This window comes from Numenius arquata, chromosome Z (assembly GCF_964106895.1).
Source record: "Numenius arquata chromosome Z, bNumArq3.hap1.1, whole genome shotgun sequence".
In the NCBI taxonomy this organism is placed as follows: Eukaryota; Metazoa; Chordata; class Aves; order Charadriiformes; family Scolopacidae; genus Numenius; species Numenius arquata.
Window position 1 is genome coordinate 51903046 of NC_133616.1, and position 26131 is coordinate 51929176.

A 26131-nucleotide genomic window follows, 5' to 3' on the forward strand; every position below is an offset into this window, starting at 1 on the left:
GATAAAGTAGCACAACGAAACTGCAAGGGCTTAAAGTACAGCAGCCCCCAAATGCAAGAAAAGGCCTTTCTATTACTCAGAGAAATAAGTAAACACATAAAGAGATAAGTGTGTGAACTCATGTTGATCCTCCAGTGCAGAAGTGATGGTGGGGGGGAGTGCAGAAAGCAGGGACAGGCTCCAAAAGAAAAATTTGGAAGAATTACCTGGGCATTAGGATTCATTTTAGGAATGTTAATGCTCAGGAGTTGAGACTGCCAAGGCAGTCAAGGGGAGTAAGAAGAGTTTCTACGACTACATAAACTAAAAAGCTGAATAAGGAAAACATGGATTTGCTGCAGACTGGGGCAGATGATTCTGTGACAGTGGACAGAGAAAAGGCCTATACAGTGTGTACTTAGCCTCAGTTTTTGCCATGAAGGTCTCGTATCATTCTTTGCTTAGAGACATAGTTCAAGGATGGGGAAAACAGACAAGAGTGGATGAGGATGGAGTCAGGGATTGATGGTGAGATCTGAACCTGTCCAAGTCCATGGGACCAGACATGTGTCACCAGGAGTCCTAAGGGTATTGCTTCATGGCCACAGGGATGGGGTAAGATCACTAACAACTGGATAGACAGATCTTGCACCCATCATCGGTCCCCAGGTAAATCAAAGAGCAAGTTCTTGAAGAACTTTTCTGGACACTTGAGGGAGAGGGTGGGGACTGGGAACCACCAGCCTGCATTTAACAAGGATAAATCATGTCTGACCAACATGATTGACCTCTGTAATAAAATGATAATATTTGCAGACAAAGGGAGAACAGTAGATGGCATTTACACCATCTTTAGAAAGGCTTTTCACATAGTCTTCCACTTCCTGAAGTCCTTTCCAACCTGATCTACCTTAAGACCCTACAAAACAAGAGGGGACGGGACATTGCACGGGGACGGTAGAGCTTCAGAGCATGCATCCTGGGTGGATGCCACTGTATCAATGTTCAGTTTGCTTTTGGGCTGTAACAGGATAGTATCAGATACAGTAGCCACAGGTTTGGTTTAGACTTTGGTCAACTGGATATCTGAAGCCAGTCTCCAGGTTACAAAGTATCCATGTGCAAGGATTATTCTTTTACAGTATTTGTCAAATGAACAGATGAAAGAAACAGACTGTGTTTGACCTACTTGTCTAAAACATTTGATACGCCCTAATTATTTGAGCATAAGGAAAAAAATTGGCAACAATACATGCTCTCAACAAAGCATACTCATGAGTAGAGACTCTCTTTATCATCTCCTTTCCTTTGTGATGCAAAAACAGTAAAAAGAGGCAAGAGGTCTAATAGTGGAGCCGATATTCACCCAGAGAAGGCAACAGGGTTCCGCAACACAACTGCCCCTCATGCTTTTCTGATATGTGATGGGGCTTTGAGTATCCTGGTCTAGTTGGGAGGTGTCCCTGCCCATGGCAAGGAGGTTGGAACTTGATGATCTTTAAGGACCCTTCCAACTCTAGCCATTCTATGATTCTATGCTGTGATAAGCAGAAAACAGTATGTTATTACAGCACCAAAAATTTCTAATAGTACATAACTATTCAGAGCTTTTGTTTTGGAACAAATCTCACTTCCTGTGATAAGTGAATGTACCAGTAGATAGTGGTCTGTGTAAAGGTAGTGGACTGGGCATAGGCAAGTGCATCACTTCACTAATTACAAACAGCTTTTGTTATGTATTGCACAAAGAAAAATTATGTCAAGACTTGTCCAAGATGCCTTTTGTCTCCTCCCTGCATACAAAGTTTATCTTAAAATTGCAGCTGCCTCTGTGGAGTCCTAGTTATATGTTTAGAGAGAGGTTTTGTTAGTTTTTTGGAAGCTCCTTTGTGACTCAGAGGCAAGTCCTGGTGACTTTCTGTAAGAAGTTCAAGTTATTTGGAAGCTTTCTAAGATTCTTGCCTGTGGGCATTGTTACCCTTATTGTTGCATAGTCATTGTCCTTCCCCAGAGTTAGGTGTGAGGTTTTGATCCTTCAAGTAAGACAATGAGGTCGCCTGAGTAAATGCTCTTTTGTCCTATTCATGATGTAATTTTTGTGAGGCTTTAATTATTCAGTGGTGAAGTGCACCTTCTATCAGCAGCTAGACACATTGTTGATTTTTTTGTTTATTTCTACTGTCTGCAACGTGTACTTTAGTCATGAATTGTATGCAAATATAGACTTTAGCTCAGGAGATGAGAACTAAACAGGTTGTGAGTTTTCCTGTGATTTTCATACTTCTTTATTTTGTAAACCAAAACAGATTTATTTTCTCTGTTCTGCTATGAGGTCAGTGAGTAACCTTTTCTCCAGTTCATAGTTGAGAAACTGAGGCTCCATGAGATCAAAGTAAAGGGATGAAACTATGGAAAGAGAGAAAGCAACAATGACTGTTTGGCCCACATTCCCAAGATGATAATTTGTCCCATAGCTTTCAGAATATGTTAAAAAAAAACTCCAATGATACATTTGAATTTAGCTGTAGTATCTTGAGTGGTGTAGAGAGGAAAGAAGAGGAGGACAAGTGGGCAGACAGTGAAGCGAGGGAGGATGGGTGATGCAGAAGAATAGATGAACTTTCTCCAGCCAGCAGCACTGAGACCTTCAAAAGTTCTCTGTGCAAACAGCTTCATCCAATGTGCTATTGAAAGTACTCTATGGACAAATTCAAGAAATCCAGAGCCAAGGCTGAGTATCCAGTATCCTACCTGTTCCTGTGCATTGATGGTGTTGCCTTTGTGCTTTGCCTACCCAAACCTCCACGTTTTTGGGGGTTTTGTTTGTTTGTTTGTTTTGTTTTGTTTTGGTGGGGTTTTTTTTGTTTGTTTGGTTGGTTAGTTGGTTGGTTTGGTTTGGTTTTGTTTTTTCTGATTCTGTGTTCCCTCAATCCTTTCAGTTACCAGGTTATCTGATATTTCTGAAGCTTTCTATCCATCATGTAGGATCTTTTCATACATGTAAAGCACAGAGATTTACTTCTAACACTGCTGAAATGCAAAACTCTTCCAACAAAAAGAGTCTGTCCTGAAATAGTCTTTTAACAACTCTTGGAAAGCATCAGACATTGCACACAGATCAGAGAAAATCAACTTACCTATAAGTGGGACTGAGTCAGAAGTTGCAGGCATGATCTCAGCCACAAGCAGCATGAATACAGTCAGAGAAAGCAGAACAGTGATACCTACAGGGAATGAACGGGAGGGGAAAGATGAGGAACATTAACTCTGCAGCTGCTCCTCTGATGTCTTTGCTGTTAAATATAACCTTGTCCTGATCTGTGGCTAAGCTAAACCCATGACTTCATGTCTGTCAGTGCAGATGAGAACATCCACAAAGTGAAAGCATTTCTGGATGCATCTTTATCTGCTGTCTTTTCACTTTTCTCTCTTAGACCCAAATCCTTGCTCCTCTTAAAGTAATGGAGAAATCTTTCCTGTTGAATGAAATGAAGCTTGCAGAACTACATAGTTCAAAAAAAAAGGCCCAGATGATTATTAAAGGTAGGGCAGACTTGCATAGGCATGAGTTTAGTTTTTTTGGCTATTGCATGTTATGTAACACCCTCCAAAGAACTGCAGCCTGTTTTAAAAGAAGGTTTTTGGGTTTTCTGTATCTGGAAAGACTGTTGCTAAACATAACTGCCTTGGTATTCAGAAATCCCACTGTCAATGCATGAGTATTATCTTTTTTTTTGTTTGTTTGTTTCAATATTGTACTTCAGCTCTAATAACTCTAATAAGTAATAACTTGTCTTTAGCCTGTCTTTCGTTGACAGTAATTGTATCCCCCACAGCTTCTGTTTTACTTCTTGTAAGACAGGCTGCTCAGGTCACTGATTGCTCTACTAAAACTGAGGACACTTCATATGATTTAAAGGTCTCTGTCCTGATTGGAAGTGGGCACAGTTAAATCTTAAGTTCTTGCCTGTGCCTCTCTTGTATATTTCCAGCTTTCCTCTGTCTTCTCTTGGAAGCATCCCTCATGGCTTTATCGACACACAAAATAGTAAATCTCATTTAGCCCCTCCTTGGCAGCCACTGCTTTGCATTCATGATGTACTCATGGGTTGCTGCTTTGGGAGCATGAACATGGAAGATGAAAATCCAGTGCCCAGCTGCTGCTGCTCATAAAACACTTCACTCTATTTGTCTTAGTATGTACTATACAAAAAACAGTTAATCCAGCTGTGAAAAGCACTACCACATACTAAAGAACAGAAAAATAGGGATGACAGTATACTATCACTGCTGCCTGTGCCACCAAATTCTGCCTCATCCCAGGGTAAAATCCAAAAGATTTTGAAGTGTTTAGCGCACAATGTGTGAATGGCATGCAGAAAGCTGTAACCCTGGTTTCTGCAACCAAAAAAATGCATCTATTACTCCTCCAGGGAAATCTTTATTCACCACGAGGTATTTCATTTTCATTTTTAGGAAGTGCTTATGAAATAAATTAATTCTTTAGCACATACCTAAAGAAATCTTCTCCCCTGAATCAGCTGGCAAAAGGAAAACAAGCAATGCCAAGCCAGATATGAGTACGCAGGGAATGAGTAGGTTCAAGCCATAGTAGAGGGTGCGTCGGCGCATGGTGATGGTGTATGTCACATCTGGATATGGTTCTTTACAGCATTCATAGTACAGCTCATTTCTCTTTCCTGGGACACCTATAGACAGAGAAATCAGAGCAGTGGGGAGACGTGCAGGATTTCTGGGAATCATCTTGCAATGGGCCAGGACCTGATTGTATATAAGCCAATGTGTGGTACCTCTGCCCCACATTGTGTGTTGAAGAGTGCTTTGAAGTGTCCTGTGGCAATTGATAAGAGAGAAAAGACACTCACTAATCAGTTACCAGGCAAAATTCATTTTGTACCGCTTGTGGCCAATGATGTACCCATGGATGAATAGATTGAAGGGGACAAAGGACAATATGCTTCAGTTCAATGTTGTTTGAAAGCTGAAATACATCACTACAGGGTTAAATGAGCCAGTGTAACTCAGTGTACCAGTGTCTTCAGCAATATCTGAGGCAATAGTGTAAGATGCCTGCTGTTTCTAGTCCACCTTGTGTGTTTCCTAGGGTTTATTTTCATGCCTTCTTAGTCATTAGAACCTGACTTAGCCAAGAAAACTGACTTGAGCCAGATCAAAACAGTTCTGAATATCCCAACCTTAACAAGGGAAGATTTGCAAGCAGTGGCCAGTAAAACATGTATTGTCCTTTACTGGATCCAGGAAAGGGTGAAAACCAGCTGATTTCTTGTTCACTAACACATGCAGCACATTTTCGGTGTGACAAGTGCTACCAGTTCTTATTTTTCTGTCATTCTCTTACACGAATTTGCTTTGTTTTGTCAGGAGAAACAAACAGGGTGTGCATTACTTTTCAAAATGGGTGTCAAATTAAGCTTAAAGTCTGTCATAGCAGAAGGTTAAGAGACATAGTTATCTGATATAGCTGTATGCTATAATTCAGAGTAATAGTCCCTTAATCAGATATGCAAACTTTTTCAACAGAAATGACTGCTACAAAGGAACATTGGAAAGTCAGGGGCACTCTGAAATGGACAGACTTTAGAAGGACTTCCCTGCAGTGTCCTTCACCTTCTCATTAAACTGAATACCGATGTTTCTTATTGTATTATTTCCCAGATGCCCTGAATGTAAAACTACTGCATGCAGTTTTTCAGTGACAGTTATTTCCTGGTCTACATTTCCAAACTAGAAGATGAAATGTTCCTTCTGCAAGCTCTCCTCAGGGTGGTCTAAGCTCTCTCAATTTTCATGGCTTTGTTTCCCGCTTGCAGCTGAATAAATGAGTTCCAAATAACTCACTAGGAGCTCTTTTAAAAATACAGGTATATTCCAAAGCATCAAGGGGAAGAGACATACTGATCTGCAGTTATTTGCAGTTATGATGAACTGGTCAACACTTTGATGGTTTTCTGGGTGATTGAGCTTCATCTCTTTAAAAGCTCATTCCAGTTTTGCTGAAATAGTGTTTTTTACAACAATCAACTTTTGGCTGACATGTTAGATTATATGTGACAGTAGTCTTCCATGCACATACATAAGATACACTCATGTTTAGTACTGACAAATTGCTCAGTAGATTTCATATATGCACTTAGTTGCAGGCAATTGCTTCAGAACACAGTTGTTTCAGATACAGTTCAATGAATGCAGCTGAAAAGTTATCTCTGATCTGTGGTTTTTGGTTTTGGGTTTGGTTTGTTGTTTTTTTTTTATTGGGTTTCTTTTTTTGTTGTTGTTTTTTTTGCTGCCTTTTACATAAAAACTTTTGATATCTGTATTTTATGTCTCAGTAGGATTGATTTTTTCTATATATTTGGAGTTTGCCTTTGAAAACTAGACAACTGAAAATTTTTAGGGCAGCCTATTTACCCACTAAATCCCATTCTCCATTTGAGATGTAGTTGGAAATATCAGCCTCTAGCATCTGCAGGTCAATCAACCAGCCACTATGAGTCCAGGAGCCAAACTTCAAATCACACTTCTGCACATCAAAGGGGAACCAGCGGACATCAATGTAACATGTGCTCTTCAAAATGCCTGTGAACAGAAATCAGGTACAGTTAAGAATTTGCAGGGTGCAATTAATCTCTGCCCTTATCTGTCTGATTATGGGCAACTTTCTTCTCCAAAAGTCTGTTTGATGTTCTCATGGGTTAACCAAACAACTAGTGTAGGTGGAAAATTCTACCATGAGTGGAACAAAGTCCCTTCCTGGAGCATCAGTGAAGATCCCTTGAGCTTTCACTGCATCCTTGAGGTAGATTGCACCAGAACACTCTGTCCACCCAGGAACAGCCCAGCCTTCCTCCTGCTGCTGGCTAGTCCCAGCAGATGACAGGCAGTGCTGCAGGGCCTGACAAGAGCATAGAGTACATAAGTATCCATGCAGTGTAGATGGAAGTACTGTGACAAGCTCTTTGAAAGGAATTCTTTGTCAGGCCCTTCATTAGGCTCACAGTCCCTTGAAATTACACTGTTATGCTGAACCTTACTCAGTCCTGGCCTTTATCTTCTGTGTGTTAACCTGGGACTGGAATTTTACTCTGAATGTGTCTAGTCCACTATCACTAATTCATGTGATATTTTAAGCAGTTTAGGAGATTAGTACTTGTATATTTTTGCAAACTAATTATTTCCCTTTTTTGTTATTCATCTGAGAAAAGAATTACAAAAAATTTGGGTGCTCCAAACGTTCTTCTGGGGGCCAAAGCTGTGGCTGTGGGACTTCCCCAGCCAGCTGACAGCATGGAGGGCTTGGAGTGTTGGGAAGATGATCTGCACAGCTTGCATCACTGGCAGTCGGTGGCAAAGCAGAGAGGTCATTCCTGCGAACCCTCACCACTATGGGGCTGTGGCTTTGCAGCCTTCACCTTATCTCACCACTTCACTGTGTGCTGGCCAGTTCAGAGGCGCTGTGGGAAGGAAAGACAGACAGCTTCAGCTTCTTTTGAAAATTATCTCCAATGCTGCACTTACCCTGTCTGTTTACAGCAGTTGTTTCTGTGTGCTGCCTGAAACACCGGGTAATGTCCCAGCTCCGAGTCACCTAACTGAGCATTTTTGTGTTCTGCAGTAAGTTCTTTTGTGCCTTTTGAAGATAAAACCCCCAAAACAGAGATCCTTGAATACTGCCTTTGCCCGCTGCTGCAAAGGCTGAGGGGACTGTGCCATAATCATGTGTGCAAGACCATGTCCCTGAACAAACAGTGCTGCTCTGGGGTGGCTCGGTTCACTTCATTCATCCTTTTACATTGTGGGAGGTCTGACTCCCAACATTGTGGCCGTTTTTTGATGGACTACATAGAGGATGTTCTCCAAGTTTCTCCTGAGTCTTGGTTTGGCTCCTTTCCTTAATAGCAGACAGCTGTCCCCTTTTTGTCCTTTCTCTCTCCTCCTCCACGTACCTTTTTGTCTAATGGAAAGCAGCAGTGAGTACAGCAGGCTCTTAGAGTCATGGGAAATAAAATTTTCATGAAGCTTTGGAAACATCATCTTTTCCACTCTTCCATGTCTTCCAGCGTCTTAATTAATTTAGTGGCTTCTGTGAGCCCTTTTTGCCAGTCAGTAGGCAGATTATCAACTTTTCCCTTCTAAAATTTTGCAGAGGAGTTTTCCAGCACATAAATCTCTGTTACAAAGGATTTCATCTTCTTTACACAACAGATTTACATTATTACTTTTTCTCTCTTTACTTTTTCCTTGGGTAACCAATTCTTCATCATTGGACTCCTTAGCTTACCAGGAGATCTGCCAGATCACACCTGACCTGCCCATATAGGCACCCTCTGCATCACCTCTCTACTTGGAAGGATGGAGAAGGCTCTGCTCTGGTACATGCCAGTTTTATTCCTGTATCTTGTTGCTGCCTGGAGAGCAACCTTATGCATGGGTCTGTCCCAGTGAAACCACAGGGACCCTTTAAGAAGAAGGGTTAGGTATCAACAGAGGACTCAAACATCAGGGAAGACCCACTTGTTCCCCAATGGCCCTGTGGACATGCTTGGTGTCAGCCTACCAGAAGCTATGACACAAAAAGTTCATCTATTTCTTGTCCGCCACAGTGAGCCCTTGTGGGGATAGCCTGTGTATTTGCTGGTAGGTCCTGGCTGCTGGGCAATAACAATGGAAAGCAGGCTGAGACTCGGATCTGGCTGGCTGAGACCAGTCTCAGTTTGCCTTTTCACCTGGTGTTTTAGCCTCAGCCTGGCAGGGACAATTTCACTGCAGAGGGAGTGCAGCTCTCAAGGTCTCCTGTGGTCACTTGCATCTCCAATCTCAAGAAAGATGTAATTAGATTGGACATGAAATGTGATGTGAGGGTGCACACCAACTTGCTTTAGACGACACCTCATTTGGGCTTCTGAATGTTCTCAGCAAACTGCTCAGGAAAGTGATTTATTGATTTGTGAAGTGGAAATACACCACTAATAATGGAGCTAAATTATTTCAGTACATCTGTCCCCTAATTACACAGCCTACAAAATTTCCGCAGACTGCTTCTAAACACCTTGGTTTAATTCATGAAGGAAAATAGCTTGTACTTATTGAAAGCTACACATTGACTTAAAACAAAGAAATGCTCTCTGTGCCCTACCTGGAGGAATATATTGGCAGGATCCAGAGTAATTCACCAGCACATTTGTGTGAAATGTCGCGTCAAATCTTTCATCCGCACTATAACAGAATATAAACAAAATAAAGAAAAAGCAAGCTGATGTTTGAGTTAAGGTGTAGTAACTGTCAATATAAAAATAATCTTTCTGCTGAATTCAATGCACAGAATGTCTTTATTAACGTCCTACCCTTGGGTAAAGAGTCCACCCTCGATCAGAATCTCAGCTTCTCATAGACACTGTTGGTCTGCACTGAGGCATGCGGCAATGTCCTCAAAGAAGTGAGAGACAGAGCTGTTGGATGTCTCAGAACAAAGACAGAAGTGAAAGGAGCAAAAGTGTCACACTAGCTGTATCCAAAGGCTGGACAGTAAGGACGCTGAGGTTTTTTGGAGGCTGTTGTCAGAATCGGGCAGCTCACAGTGTAAATCAAGTTATCTGTTACCAAGGTTTCTGTTGTAAGAGTAATGGTGGCCTGAGGCAACAATTCTGTAGTCTCTTAGGTTGCAAAGGGGCCAAGGGTTAGCTTCAAGCAGTGGAGGAAGGCACTGGGGAGTTATTTTAAATTTGGGGCTTGTAGGAAAAAAATTAATTGATTCTCTAAGAGCAGAAACCAAAAAATAGCATTTCTTTAGGATTCCAGAAATTCTGAGAAAAATAAGGGAGTAATGAGCTGGGCAAGGACAAGAATTGAGCAGGCCTGGGGGCTTGGTCCAGAAGGTCTCTGGCGAAGAGATTAACTACAGAGAGTTGCCCTGGATGATGAACTACAGCCTTGCCTGTCCTGGCTATGTACACATTTATGTGGCATGACTACACCATCTTACGCACCCTGTATCACAACCAGATGTGCAAAATTCAGACCCTCTCTTCCTCCTGTGACCTGCTCTTTATTCATGTCTGATTCCTCTGTCGTAAGTATTGCCTCCAGCACAAAATGAAGAGAATTATGTTGGAAAATCTAAGTGCAGAATGAGTGATAACTTGGTGCCTTAATAGGCACCAAGGTTTTTATAAATGTAAGGAAAAAAAAGAAAAGACTAAGGACCAGAGAGATTCTTTACTTGCTGTGGAAAGAAAGGAAACAACAGGGTGTAGACAGCTGCACCCTCTCTGCTTCACTCTTCTCATCACAATTAATTTTCGCACAGTGGCAGGGCAGCAGGGCAGTATAGGGGAGGAACAGGTTAAAGAAATGTAGATAAGACAGATTCCAGTTGGCAGGGCTGAAGAAATTTAGTCCTGAGAACTGAAGGGACTGGCCGAAATACCCTCTGAAGCATTAACAATTATCCGTGAGAGCTTGTGGATAACAGAAAAGGGCTCAGTGAATTAGATAAGATCAAAGAGAACTCTGATTATTCTTTTTTTAAAGGTGAAATTATAGATGCACCAGCCTAACTACAAAGAAAATGGAATGAAAACAGCTAGCATAGATTTGTCAAGGACCAACTGCACAAAATCAATCTAATTTTCTTACTGACTGAGTAAGAGGAGGCAGGTGATATATCTGAACTTCAGAAAGCCTTTGCCACATCATGTTATTATAAACAAACTACAGTAATATAGACCAGGCTATATGCCTACTTTTTAGAGACTGGAAAGGAATAGACACTTTGAGGAGTAAAAGCTGAAGTCAAGAGCTCTAAAACAATTCAGGTCACTCCGAGCCTTCTTCAGATATCTTGTAGTGGAGTCTTAGCAGGGAAAATGGATTTTGGTGAACAGGGGAAACCAAGAGAATGAAATTCAGTCTGGATGATTAGAAAGTATTTCCCTTAAAACTCAGAGAAAGACAGATCAGTGAAAATCCAGTGAGACAGCAGTGCTGAAGTAAAACATCTGAGGCTTGTGATATATCAAAAATGTAGATAGTCAGAGAAAAAACAAAATCCCCTAGTCCTGGAAAACATCTGTCTAGAGAGATCCACTCCATTCAACACTGCAGAGGTGCTCGCTAGAGAGTTGGACTCAGCTCTGGAGGAAGAAAAACAGATAAGAGAGTGTTCAGAGGGGAAGACAAATGATGGAGAGAATTATAAAATATGAGTGATGAGGAAAGTGAGAAGAAAATCTGTGTGTTTACTCAAGACAGGAACACTATGGCAGAGACAAGATAATTTTCCAGGAGAGCCATGGTATTTATAAGGAGAATATGGACAGTTTTCTCTGCATTCACTAGTAAAAGGTAAAGACAACATCTGCAGAATTACAGCAAGGAAGGCTTAGCTTGGCTATTAGAAAAACTTATTAACTGGCACTTACTTGCTTTTTTTGACTGTTTCAAGTTTAAGACCTGAATCCCCAGATGGGAAAGTCCCCAGAATATCAGCGAAGCGTGGCCGATTTCCAGCATTTAATGCTCTAGTTCTAGGCTCCCACAGGCTGCTGTGTATCTCACTTACCTGTTGTACAGAAGAATGTCTGGTACCCAGATCTGGTCGGCTGGAAATCGCAAGTTCTGCACTCCTGGGTATTCGTACTGATCCCAAGACAAGTAAACGTCAACCCAGGACTGTTGGCAAATACATACATCAGATTATATGAGCTGGTAAATTCTTCTAATTTGTCTGGAATATTATGGGAAGAAAATGGATTTTGCTAGTAGCAATAGCATTAGTATGATAATAGTATAACGGTCAGCTTTAATTCTTAAGAAAGGTTGGCATATATACGAAGGAATACACAGAGTGATGACAGAATGCTGCAAAATGTATTTTAATTTAATGTCTAAACTCTACACCTGAAGCCAAGCATCCCAAACCTTTTCTGGTGGGCTGGCAGAAACACTGGCAGTAGGCACCTCCATGAGGCACGCTGGTTCTGAGCTGGGGTGGTTTGAATGACTTGGGTATCACCAGTGGTAAATGGATCACAGTCTGAGAGTCCCTTTTTGGTGGATATCATTTAATGTGTTACAATTGTTGGATGGTTATTTTAATCTCTACCTTGATCTGAGATGTAGGCAAATGGACTTTGCATCCCAAGAGGTTATTTCTGATCCCCTCTCCTCCACCCTAACACAAACAGTCAATTCAAGGAAGGTACAGGCACAGCTTTGGTGCTGAATCTTGTGACTTCCTCTGTGGGAGAGCAGCAAGGGAAACAGTTATTGATGCTATTACTGAAAAACACCTCTGTAAGAGACACCCATAGGCTGTCTCCTAACAATCTCCTAGTTCTATAGGTTGGTCTGGGTTAGTTTTTGCAATAGTAAACAACTAATTTCTGCTGCATAGCCCAGCAGGTAGCTGAGGAAGGAGCAGCCTGTTCACTTGACATCATTAACATCAGACAGTGTTTGGCTGCTAAAAGTCAAAGCAGATTTAGTTCAATCATTCAAGTTTCCCAGAGGCTTTTCCCTCCAGAGCTTCATCTTGACTGAGCACAAGCCATTAAGGAGCTCTGTTTACATGTCATAAGGAAAGACCATATCTCTCAGCAGACCTAACAGGAAATTCCTTCCCCAAAAGCCCTCAGTGAAGACAAGTTGTACTTATCCTGCATGGCTAGCAGAGATCATTCCCCAGCTGCACTAGGTTGCAGAAAAGAGAGGAGGTATGTTTATGGATGACGTTTGTAAAGCATGAGGAAAGGCAGTGTTCCCACTGACGTGCCTGGACACTGACAGTAGCAACGCAACATGGGACTGCTTGCTGTCCCTGGCCATCCCACAACCCAGCCTGAGCAGTGCCCATGTGGTCTGGTATGGCTGCATCACTTCTGTGCCCAGGGGCATGTGCTGGGGAGTTTTGTGCCCTGCCTTCTACAGTGTCACCCCTGGGTCCCCTATGCAGACAGAGGTGGGGATTTTCCAGAAGCTATGAATGTAGGCTGCCCGGTCTTACTGGGTGTCTAGTTCCTTCACAAGTCCCCATCACTTGCCTTGGAAAGGACCTCAGCCCCTTGAAGAATGTCTCCTTCAGCTATGGGGGACCCTAACTTTGGGCTCTTTGTTACTAAACCCCTACATCCACTGGCCTAACAATGCAGTTGTTTTCACCCTCCAAAGGCCAACAGGTCTGCCAAAGGATTAATGTAGTCTCGTGCATTTTATTTTCAATGCTAAAAGGAGCACTAGAGAAATTTCAAAGGACTCAAAATGCCTGTTTGTTTCACATTATAGACAAATTAAAAGACAGCAATTGTGCTTTTCAGCTAAGAAATGACATTCAGTAGCTTGCAATTAGAAAGGGTTTTTTTTCCTTTATTGACCCATGTTACTCACCATCTGCAGCCAAGCATTTGTGATCAACACCTGATTCTTCTCATCCTTTGAACAATAGGAGGAAGGAAAAGGAATAGAAGAGAAAAAGAGAGGAGAGTCAAAGTACAGTTTGATGACAGATGGAAGAGTTTCTTTTGGAGGACCCAGACTCAGGATCAATAAACGCATACTTTTTGGAATAGATTGTGAGCTCAGTACAAAACCACTGAACTGCATTGTACGTCCCAGACAATAATGGATCTTTTCTACCTTTTAACCTAGAGACCTCCTGCATTTATCATAACTGATCGACAACAGAAACCAAAAATAATAGAAAATTGCTCTTATTTTGCTGGGAACAATCTGACTGCTTACCAAAAGCGTGAGATTTTCCCTTCTAGCTAGTTGGTTAAAACGATAGGATTTTCAGTACATACTACAGCATTCAGTAGTCGGAAAGATTTCATATTGCATTTGCTGCCACTGCAAAACAATGGTGAAACCATGCTGAAATGCTCTCCTTTGGAAAGCCAGTGTTGTGTAGCTTAGCTCAGGCTGAAAGGGAAGGAAGGGCTGGCTTGGGGAAAAGCTAGCGCACGGCTAAAGGACATAAATGCTGTCTGAGAGGGAGCTCACACTACACAGGAGCAGGAGGTTCAGACACCTGCATGGAGCAGCCATAAGAAGCAGCTCTGAGTCACAACTGCAACAAAGAACTTCACCCAGCTGGTCTCCAAGTGGTTTTGGGAGCCACAGAGTGCCCAGCTTGTTGCAGTTAGCCTGTAGGTGCAGGACCATGCAGTGCTGCTGCCACAGAGGGATGGAGAAGCAGGGCTACAGAGTTATGTAGTGCAGATACCCAGATCCACACGCATGCCTGGCACATCTCCAAGTACCACCACAGGCATGCCCTGCACTTCCCAAGGGCAGAGGCTAGGGCATTCAGTGGGGATAACTCCCTGTACGCCCACCTTCTCTACAGTACGGGAAGGTATTTCTTGCCCTTCAGAGCATAACCTGTGTCCAACCCTTACCTATACAAAGAGCACTCCAGCTTGACAGATGTGTGTCCTGAAGCTTGTTTTTGATGCTGTAGCTGGAGACAGTACTGACCTATGCAGCCACAAATGTAGTGGCAAATATGTGCCTCTCTTTGCACAAACCACAACCCGCCTCCAGAGGGAGTCTCCGAAAGGACAACTCACTTTGCCCCCTTAGATGCTATTGCTGAAGCAATTGTAAGAAAGTTCACAGAAAAATAATAAAAGAAAAATCACACACAGGACTAATCTTGTTGAGACATGTTTTTTAGATGTTGAAGGATTCGATGTGATAAACACCAACCTGCAACGGTATAAAATCGGAAAGTGAAAAAAACACCAGATCTGGTAATTGATGGAGTCATTAGTTATCTATGTCAACTGACCTAGGAAATGAAACTAAGCTAGCAACACGGAGGCTGTGTCCCAGGAATCCTCAGACACCAGCCCTTCCCCATCTGACTGATGTCTTCCTGGCCACCAGTGACTCCTCTGGTGTCTCCTAGGGATGGTGAGCATGATGCTCATCTGAGTTGCTCATTAAATCCTAGTGATATTTTGTGTTGTTAGTCAATCAATAATTGTTCTATTGTTTTATAGTTGTTAGCTGACAACGTCATCCTTGCAAAGTCTTTCAGTGTACTACTAATAAGCCTGAACACCATGACCGGAATGGTAAGGTTAGAGGGCTGCAACAGTTACGCAGTTCCTTTCTGTGGAAAATGAGGGATTTTCCCCATCTGCATTACCACCCTATAGGGAAGGGAAGGAGGGGACCTGCCTCTTCTTGTTGGCTACCTGAGAGCCACACAGGGATGCATTAAAGTTCAATGTAGATCTGGAAGGTCTGTGGGTTTCCCGCATATGCAGATGTGTCCTTTCAGGAGCCTTTGATGTTTGACCCTAAATTTACAAGGAAACTCCCTTTTAACTGACATAGTAAGTTTATACTTGACAGACTGCAAAGGATGACATTTAGGGCTGACTTCTGTACTTCACAAAACAGTCTGTTGCTCTTACCTGCTCCCCTGTCAGACCTCTGTGAACTCCTTGTTCAAAGTCAGATGTTAATGACCTTTTTAACCAGTTTTGAATCATCAGCCAGGTATTTCAGGTAGCATCAAACAAACAATCTTGGGTATGCTTTGCCTCCTTTTCACAGAGCTATTGTTCTCACTGTATTTGTCTTGATTCTCAGATTTGTTTTGCAGTCAAAGGAAAGCTTGTGTATTAAAGTTCACACAGTTTTATCTATAGCATAATCATGCCCTGAATGGTCTTCCTCGTCTTGCCTTTTGATAACAGTCAGCAAAAGTACAGTCTAACCAGTCTTTTGGGCTGCTACATCTCACCTTGAGGATATGGGGAAGAGAATGTCACTTCAGGATGTTTTCATGGCCATTCAGTCTATTCTCTTGTTTGCCTTCAGGCTGCTGAACTTTCAAAGGGTGTTTCGCATTATGGACAGCAAAACACAGAAATTGTTGTTTTCCTAGTCAGCACTGATCAACATCTGGCACATGATGGGTCCTTCTTATCACAGGAAGGAAGAGAAAGTTCTCCAAACAAGGATGTGAGTTCACCAGAAGCACCCGGTTTGCAGGAGCAGCAAAGCTCACTTTATACTGGGCAGGCGTTTGTACAGGTGTATCTCTCTTTCTAACTACCCTTTAAAGAAGGACCCAGAGGAGCCTGGCCAGTGGCAGAGTGCCTGCTGGGGCTGCCCAGGAGGTGAGGGCTGTGGGAGTCTAGAGTCTGAATCCATTGCCTGTTAGAGCAAGAGACTTTTAAGTACAGAGGTGTTTACGATGCTTTCCAGCATTGCAGGTGTGGTGGTTCACTGAGCCATGTAGCTTTGCATCCTATAAGGAAATAGTTTTGCCTTGCCTTTCCAGAGCTGCGAAGGAATCACAGCTCCTGCTGTCTTCATCATGACCTGTAAACTGTGTGCACGTTTGAGATACCTGGGCACAAGAAGGACCATATTTGTTTGTTACAAAGATAACTTACAGACAACCATGACAGCGTGTGCCTTACTCCAGAGGCACTTACTTTCCGGTACCTTACTTACCGGTACCAAGAGGTCACCGGTACTGCTTTGCCTAAGTAGTAGCTAATGAGCTTTGGAAGTGCTGGAGTTGGTTCCCTAACTGTGTGTCATTAGTTTGTGCAGAGGGATTTAAACTCAGTTGTGAGGATGTCTTTCCTGCCATGAGAAAACTTGAATAATCCATCACACTGTTTTTCCTGTGCAAGGTTTCTGTTGCACTTGACTCTGTCAGTCTTGGGAATGACCTCCCCTCTGTTTCGTGGCCTCTCAGCTCCCGGCTCTCACTGCAGCAAAGCAACCCTGCTAAGATCCCAGGTAAGGCTGGAGACATGACTAGCATCCAGAGTGGCTTTTCCAGCATTCCCATGGCAATTGCCCTGGGCTGCAAATGATCAGCTCAGACAAATCAGTTTGCTTCTGGTATTCAAAAATGATGGAAAAGCTAATGCTTTAGTCACTAGCTAGTGTAACAGTTGTCCTCTAAATCCTTCCTGTCTTTATCTGGGTCACTTTCTCCTGTTTCTATCTCCAGCCTGACCCCGGTTAATCCTCTGTCCTGGATATCTGCTTATTCCTATAGCCACCTTTGACCCACAGAGAGTGACAGTGTTAGCTTGGTTTGTTCTAGTGCACATGGTGTGACATGTGAATGTTTTAGTTTGGTTTTCTTCTCCCTGGTCTCAATCCAAAGCTTACAATTTATGAAGGTCTGTCTGCTTTTTGCATCACTAACTGTCAGTAGATTCCCCCTTGCCAGGCCAATAACTAGGTAAAATGTAACTGCCTTCAGCATGTAATTACTTGCGTCATAGGCCACAATGAAAAACCAAAGCCTTTCATATGGTAACTTCATCTCTGTAGCAAGGCACTTGTAACAAGTGAGTGAAAATTATCGTTAATTCTCTTGCCCTCTCACAGAGGCACAGAACTGGGAGTTGAATCAGCCATTGATTTCTCGCAAGACACTGATCAGAAAAATCCCAAATTGAACAGGTAGCTCTCAGAGGTCACCAAATGCCATATGTGGCTACTTTGGTAGCCTGTCTGTATTTTTTTTTTTTTTTTTACACAGTTTATGTGCCTGAATAAGAGCATGGATATGGTCAAGAGACATAAAGACTTGTGAAGTTTCATCAGCAGGGGCATTGGTCACCACACAGGATTTTGATCAAGAGTTTCAAAAGGAATTGATGAGACTTCCAAATGCTTCTACACCTGCAGCAGGCAGTCTTTATATTTCAGTGGTCTCATTAAAATGTTGGAATAAATAATGCAATGGTAATATTAACTTTGAAGACATACCTGATGTTTATGTACTTAATCTCAAAGCCTTTAACAAAGCACCCTCAGGATGAAGACGGGAATCAGCAGGGATAGCCCAGAGCCAAGAGGAAATGTTGGGGAGAGATACAAAAATACACTGGAATAACAGAGAACGAATAAACGTCCACCGACATCTGCTGAACTTTTCTTTCCCCATCAGGACGGTGATGTGGCCAGACCAGTATTGTCAATCCAAGGAAGTTATAGTTAAGCGGTTATAGCTGAACACACACCCCCTCCTGCTCTTCCCACTTTATTGCTCAGGCCTTTTCTCCTGTGAATGGTTAGAGGAGATGTTTTGTAAATGTTTTTCACCTAAGGTTGAGCCACATTCCCATCTGTTGCCACTGACTTCTCCTTGAGGTCATGCCTTTCGTGGTCCCTCTCCTATCTTGGAGAGGCATGTGTCCTTTCACTGTGGACAAGCAGAGCAATTTGTACTGGTTAGCAGCATGAGGCTGTCTAGTCCCACTCCCTCTAACCACCTACACTGTTCTGCTCCCCAGAACAGTACTCTTAGGGGAGCATCACTGCACCCCTCTCTGCTGCTTACAGCACCCCTTTGCACACTTGCTTTCTTAGTAGTTTCTTCACATGTAGGAGGGTCTGGCCCTCCTGGTCAGGTCATACTCCTCCCCTTGCAAACCCACAGTTCCAGGAGCAAACAGTTGTGGTGAGAGCAGAGAGTTTAAGAGAACCCTGTACTGGAAGGGGTACAGTGTTCAAACAGGGGCTGTGTGAGAACAGCCTGCAAATGCTGGGATGTCAGCTGTATTCCTCAGGCCTCAAGCGTCATGGCCAGCAAAGTCTGTGAAAGGTGTTCCTTGTGAAGGCCTTGGCTCCCGCATGTCAGAGACCAACCAGTGCCTTGGTATGGATGTTAAATGCAAACGACTGGATGCAAAACCTGCTGCAGGAACTACTGAACACGTGCATTCCCCAAAGGTGAGAGCAGGAGGAAGGAACAAGGGAAAAAATGCCAGTTTCTGCTGCCAGCTAGAGCATTAGAGGAGTCAGCTGTCCCAGTCATTCACACAACTGGTGATTGAGAGTCTGCCAAGCCTATACATTTCTGTCTTACCTGACTTTTTGCCCACATTTTCCAATTTGCACTACTACTGTGGTTAAAAAAGGCAGACTTGTTCTTGACCTGCACATGTGACATAACCTTTAACTACAGCCTGGGGCTGTGGATATCTGCCTTAGGAAACTAATTTCATTTTTCTAAGATGCAGCTTCTCAGCAGGTCCTGAAGATCAGGACTGCTGTGAATTGTGTCACACTTACAGACTGGTTTTGAGACTGTTTAACTTCAAGTCCTTCAACAAAGATCTGAAAATTCCAGGGACTCCCAGTCCCCACACTGCTACGGGCTTCTGGGGAAAGTGAAGCAACCAGCTTTGTCCCACTGTTTCGTAGATTTTCTCATGTAAATCCCAGGAGCTGTGTCAGAGGCCTCACATGGCTTTCCAGCACAGCACTGCTCTCTGACTGCTTGGATGAACTGATGTACCTGCTTGATTCCTGGGGGAGAGGATGTTACATTACCATCCAAAAGCAGTCAGTCCTCCATTAAAATCCCAAGTCATCCACACATAAGACGTAGTTGGTTTCTATATTCTCCAGGGTGGATACCTCATCCTGAAATAGCCCTCTGTGTGTTTTGTGCACGGCCAGCAGGTGTTTCAATAAACAGGACTAGACATGAATCGTTATTCAAAGGTATTTATTATTCATTGCCTTTTTTGGTATTTGAAATCACAGGCAAAGCAGTGGGAAGAGTACCTATCAGAGATTCACATTCAGGCTATCCGCAAGGCTGCCTTTTTTTTTTTCTTCTTATATTCACACGCTGCTGTGACAGCAGAGCAAAGTAAGGGGACACTGGCCTATTCCAAAACTTAAATGAGCTCTTAAAGCCTGTAATCACGGATCAAAAATAGAGGGTTTTTACTGAGGAGCTGATGTCACTATCTCTCAGGAGTTACCTTCAGAGAACACAGTGTTAAAATGCTACCCTTCCAAACACTGAGAAACTAAAAAATGCTATGTTCAAGGTCAACCTAAGAACTTTGGTTTAACTACTTAATTGCAACTGTTGCTTTAGAAACATGACCATTTACAGTGCACCTGCCCCATGCTAGCTTCCACAGCCCCCTGGCAACAATAGGGCATGACCAGGAGAAGTCTCTGTTTCTGGGGACCCTCATGCTTTTCCCGGAAGGACATGTGGAAAATGTTTTCCATTTCAAGCAGCTGCATGCTTTTCCAAAGGATGACTTTATTTCCCTACCACTGCTATTAATTTCCTGCGTGATTAACAGGAAAATCTCACTTTAAATTAATTTTGCTCCTGTGCATGTTGGAGACCTGATGTAAAAGTACTGAAGTCTCTTAAAAATCCTTGATGGTTAAAGTCAGTTGTCTAAGATTAAGGACTATCCATGGGTTCAAGATCTAATTTCCCACATCTTCAAACAGTATGGTAGAGCCTATTCACCAGGCAGGCAAAAAAAATTGGTTAGTTATTGTGAAATGCCCAAGCTGGATGACAACCACTCAAAACGCCAGAAGGAAATCAGTGCCTAACTTCATTGTGCTAGGAAACTCACATGTTGCATGATTAATTGCATTAGTGAGACTGACTTTTTTGATAATGTTTGGCATTTAGAAAGCAACTAAAAAAAATTTCATGGCTCAATTAGCCCTGGCTTCCCCACTTTTCAACTTCCATGTTAATAAAGAGAACAATTTATTAAATTTTTCTTACCAGAGTTCAAAATTGGTCACACTAAGTAAGCTTTATGACCTGAAGAGATAGTTTGGGATTTAACTTTAATGAATCTATTGGTCTGCCTGGAATTTTAATTACTACGATTCATGATCACTAATTACTGATTTTTCAGCTTTTATAATGACATCTATTCTTTTTTCCTTCTCGGTTACACCATTTTCCATTACTCTCACTGTTCTGGTCTCACTGAATTTGCTCTTGCAAGATGAGACTGAAATTTCTGGTGGAGAAAAAACTTCATGGAAAGATACATGCTTTGGTAGCATAGGTCTATGCAAAGAGAAACACAGTAAACATAGCTTGCAAAGGCTATGCAGGAAGCTCACAAATAATGCAAAGGCATTACTAAGAGAGGAAAGATACTTTAATCTAGGAGGGTTGAAAGAGTCAGTTTCTCTCTAGCATTTATTGGTGTTTTGTAATTAAATAAAATTCAGAATACTTGCTTCATAATCCTTTCCTTATTACTTCTCTCTCTTTCATATACTCTGTGTTTCAGTCTTGAGCAGTCAAGCTTACATAGTTAAAGTTATCTATCCATAAAAGATTTGTACAGGATGTACTATCAGGATTATGGTTTAATCTAGGTAATACTAATACTATATTGGGAGTAATATGTGAACAGGCACTTACGTGTAGTGGCATATTTATATTTGTTTCCTTAAATGACTTGTCTGTTGATCTGGGTTTGCTACAGAATACCCTGCACAGAGATTTGGACATGTGATGGTGCTGGGATGAAGGGTGGGAGGGGATGACCTGTCTGCTGTAAAATTAGTTTAGGAAGGGAGAGGTGAATTAAAGCTACAAATTTAACCCTTGAACTGTCTGGCCGTTCAATTAACCTGCAGAGCTAGCCTTAGAAAGCCTCTGACCTAGAGGATGGGATGGTTAGGAAGCTGAAGGCCTTGCTTGCCCCTGGGGCAGCACAGAGTGCCAGCATGGCTGGCTGCCACCCTCCTCTGCCCCGCTGGCATGACCATTGCCAGACTGTCAGCCTCGTAGCCCTGTGGCAACTCTTGCCACCAGCCACAGCTCACAAAGGGTGAAACCGTGTCTGCGCTACATTAACACTTGCCAGAATGAATGAACACATCTTCAGATAAGAAAGTAGAGTTGTTTTCAGAAATTGTAGGCATTTAACATGGCCCTCCTCTATCTTGCAGCTTGTTAAACAAAAGCATTTAAAAGCATGAAAAACAACGGTTAAGGTATTCAAATCTGACAGAGCTTATGTAAAGAAACTGACACTACAAGGGCTGTGTCAGATTGAAGGTACCACAGGGATGGTCATTGCCTTCCTCCTACCTTCTTATGGCACAGAGTCTACTGACAGGCAGCCTCTAGCTTTGGCAATTCTCACTCAAATTGAGAATTCTCCAGCAAAATGCTCATTGCCCACCAGCTCTTGGGTACTGGCTTTGAGCGTCCTGCTAATTGAGGAGCAGATCACCCAGAAACTGAGCAGGTTGATGAGGGCATCTCTTATCTGAAGAGATGCCTGCATGTAAAAGTTGTTCTCTCACCAAACACTTCCACAAAAAATCCCTAAACCAACCCATAATCAAAAAAATTCAACCCCTTCAGGGCTGCGATCCCTAATTTAGGGAAAAACTAGTGCAAGCTAAAGCTTGACCCCAAACGTTTGACAACCTCCTGCTAGAAAAGATACAAACTGCAGTGCTGCTAAGCTAGTATTCTTCTTATAGCGGTAATGACTACATCTGAGAGCTCTGGGAAAGTATGTGTAGATCTTTTCCCTTGGTTTCCCTGCATGTTTGCAGAAGAAAACATGAATGTTTGTTATTTGTTGCCTCACTAAATTCTTCTGTTACCTTTTCTTGCTGCTTTCCAAGCATGTCAAGAGCTCTGACACACTGCAGCAAAAGAAAATTCTGCAGTTTAAGTGAGATTGTTTGCAAGCATGTAATCAGTTTTGGGATGATCCTGCTGGCCCTAAGACGTAGATTCATTTTACACACAAATCAAAATAGTACATATTAAATTTTCTAGTAATGGCATTTTTGAGGGTGTTGCAGGCAAAAAAACCCAACCCAGTAAAATGGTGTATTTTTTGGCTTCTAGAGGTGCAAAAGCTGTCAGGTTAAGCCATCAAGAAGATGGGGCTAGACTCTTTTCAGTGGTATCCAGCAACAGGACAAGGAACAACAGGCACAAACTTGAACTGTACCTCAATATGAGGAAAAACTTATTGGAGAGTGACAGCACTGGAACAGGTCACCCAGAGAGGTTGTGGAGTCTCCTTCTTTGAAGACATTCAAATCCCACCTGGACGCAAGCCTGTGCAACCTGCTCTAGGTGAACCTGTTTTGGCAGAGGGGTTGGATTGGGTGATCTTTACAGGTTCTACCAACCCCTACCATTCTGTGATTATGTGTGATTCTGTAAAAATGGCCATGGGTGGTTCAGGTTTTATTTTGGGGTTTTTTTTCCGGTATTTTTATGGCTTCACACCAGGCATTCACAGTCCATTTTTCTAATCATTATGCCCTCTGTAAAAGAAGGCAATTTCCACATGAGCATCTGAACAATGATGTGGTGTTACATACTTGAACAAGTTGTCAGCTGCTGGGGTGGTTTCTGGGTCAGTGGCAGCTGGCAGGGTGAACGCAGAGGAGAAAAGTACTATGGGACTTTGCCATATACAGCAAGGCAAACAGTCAGAGTCTTGGGGTGGCTCTGCAGAAGACAACATTGGTGGGGACAGCGTAGTGGCTAGGCACTCCTTGCATGAGGCTAATGCGTATGCTTAGCAGTGTACAGCCTCTGAAAGGCAATAACACAGTAATTACTGGAAACCTCAAAGGTGTGTTTGCTTTTGCAATGGGATTTTGAGGCATTTGTTATTATCTTTGCAGCATTGTGCAGCCTTGTAGCACTCTTAAAATCAAGCTCTTTATTCAGAGGCTTTTTTAATAAACGTGTGATACATTTCTTGTCTAGATACAGTTTTCTTCTTCATACTCCTGCTACTTAACTGCTTGGTTTCTTTTCCTCTTTGTACATTTAAATTTGCAGTTTGAGGAAACATGGCCTAGAAAGCAAATAAAACAAGTTTTTCCTGTGGACCATCAGTGCAGTGAGGCTTTTCTTGCAGTGGTACTGATGCAGTGACACAAAGATAATGGTAAATAGTATCACTAGCAGAAAGAAAGCCGGAAAATAAAGACCGTATTTTTTTTTAAATACCTCACCAATGCTTCCACATAAAGGATATAGACGCCCTGAGATAAGGTCCCCTGAAAATGCCAACAGGAGCAATGAAAACTGTCATTCATAATGACAAATTGTTTCTACCTAGCTGGCTCCTGTTGATCCAAAAATGCTTGCATTTCCTCTGCTGTGAAAAATGTCATGCCTCATTTCATAATTGCTTTAGCCTGACCAACTGGCTGGGCTGTTAGTCAAAATAAGAAGTGAATTCTTGTTCCAGATACTCTTGGATGTGCTGTACAGTTGCTTGGGCTGAGAGCGGCAGGGCCTGAGAGTGTTCTGTGGGAGAGGTCACCAGCCAAATGCCCTGCTGATGCAGAGGGAGTGACCGGCTTCTGCCAGGGAAGAGTGGTGGCCGGGCCCAAGTAAAAGTGACACTAAGAAAATGCATACATGTGAGACAGCTGGGAATGAAGCTGTCCTTACATATAGAGGACAAGGCAAACTGAATTAAGCCCTGCTGCTAAGCAGGGGTTACAACTGTCTCTCTTTCTGCTCATTTGTTTCCTGGATGTAAAAGGCCTGTCTTGGCTGTAGTTCTGAATTAATATAATTTTGGGAAAATGTCCCAACCCTAATGACAAGAAGTTCTTCACTTGCATTTGTCTACCACAACTGTGAGAAGCACAGAACATGTTCTTCATGGCTTCCAGTATGATATCTGGCTTTGAGAGCTAAAAATCACACAGATCCTGTGCAGGCAAATACATGTTGGTAGGAGCAGAAAACCTAATCCACATTTGTCATGCTTTGAAATCGATGTGAGAAGAGGTAGTGAGATTTTAAGAAAAGTCACTTGTCTTGTGCCAAGCCACTGGGTGATAGTAGAAGGTGACTCTCTTCTGAAAGTTACGAGGCACCCATTTGCTGACCTGACATTCTCCAGAAAGGTGTGCTGCTTATCAGGAGGTCATGTCAGAGATGTCACCAATAGCCTACTAAGGCTCATACAGGCCACAGACTATTAACGGCTGCTGTTTTTTCACGTGAGCACCAGTGGTACCACCAGGAGCAGTCTGAGGAGCATTAAGAAGGATTACAGAGCCCTAGGAGCAGTGGTAAAGGACTGTGGAGCACCGGTAGTTTTTTCATCAACTCTCCCAGTCAAGGGGAAGGGGTTGACAAGGGTCAAATCTGGTGAATCAAGGCATGGTTACAGTACTGGTGTCACAGTCAGGGATTCTGCTACTTAGACCATGGGACTTGCTTTGAGAAACAAGGTCTACTGTGGCCTGATGGAATCCATCTCTCAGAGAATGAGAAGAGCATCCCACTCATATGAATATGATACCAGTGCTAATAATAGATGCCCAGAGCTTAGAGAAGGATCACAAGTCAGCAGGAGAGCACCTGGAGTGCAGCACAAAGAAATTCCAGCCACTCCAGCCAGTAAGTCAGCTTCAGCAGGGACCCAACTTGCAAAAGCATGTAGCATGGGGAACAAAAAAGAGGAGTTAGAGGTGTGTGCATGCCTGCAGGGCTACAGTCTCACTGGAATCACAGAAACATGGTGGGATGGCTCCCAGGACAGGATACAGGCTTTTAAGGAAGGACAGCCAGGGAAAACAAGGAGGGGGTGTCATCCTCTATGTCAAAGACCAGCTGGAGTGCATGGAGCTCTGCTTGGATGAGAAGCTGAACAAGAGCTGATGGGTCAGGATTAAAGGGAGGGCAGGTAGAAGTGATGTTACAGTGGGGATCTTTTACAGGCCACCTGACCAGGAAGACTGAGTGGATACGGCCCTCTACAGACAGATAGGATCAGCCTCACATTCACAGGCCTTGGTCCTCATGGAGGACTTCAACCACCCTGACAGCTGTTGGAGGGATAACACAGCAGGGCATAAGCAACCCAGGAGGTTCCTGCAATACATTGTGGTAACTTCCTTCTCCAAGTGATAGAGGAGCCAAAAAGGAGAGATGTTATGCTGGACCTTGTTCTCACCAGCAAGGAGGAACTGATGGGGAATGTCATGCTCAAGGATAGCCTTGGCTACAGTGGCCATGAAATGGTAGAGTTCAAGATCCTTAAGGCAACAAGGAGGACATATGGAAATAGCTCACTATCCTGGACTTCAGGAGAGCAGACTTTAGTCTCTTCAGGGATCTGCTTGGCAGAGTACCATGGCCTAAAGCCCTAGAGGGAAGAGGGGCTCAAGAAAGCAGGTTAATATTCAAGGACCACCTCCTCCAAGCTCAGGAGCGATGCATCCCAAAAAAAAGATTTTGCAGTCAAGCAAAAATGCCAGGAGGCCTGCATGGAAGAGCAAGGAGCTCTTGGACAAACTCAGAGAAAAAATGGTAGCCTAC

At 42.9% G+C, this 26131-nt stretch overlaps 1 protein-coding gene across 1 annotated transcript in view; it reads right to left on the reverse strand.

Annotated features, from left to right (window-relative positions):
• LOC141477177 (neuronal acetylcholine receptor subunit alpha-7-like) overlaps positions 1 to 26131 on the reverse strand; it is a 62333-nt gene that overhangs the window by 16673 nt on the left and 19529 nt on the right. Inside the window, exons 3-8 of the mRNA XM_074166265.1 lie at positions 13402 to 13446; positions 11579 to 11688; positions 9155 to 9234; positions 6430 to 6597; positions 4494 to 4688; positions 3117 to 3203 (exon numbers count right to left, since the gene is read on the reverse strand). Of these exons, the coding sequence (XP_074022366.1) occupies positions 3117 to 3203; positions 4494 to 4688; positions 6430 to 6597; positions 9155 to 9234; positions 11579 to 11688; positions 13402 to 13446 (685 nt within the window). The remainder of the gene's footprint in view (positions 1 to 3116; positions 3204 to 4493; positions 4689 to 6429; positions 6598 to 9154; positions 9235 to 11578; positions 11689 to 13401; positions 13447 to 26131) is intronic.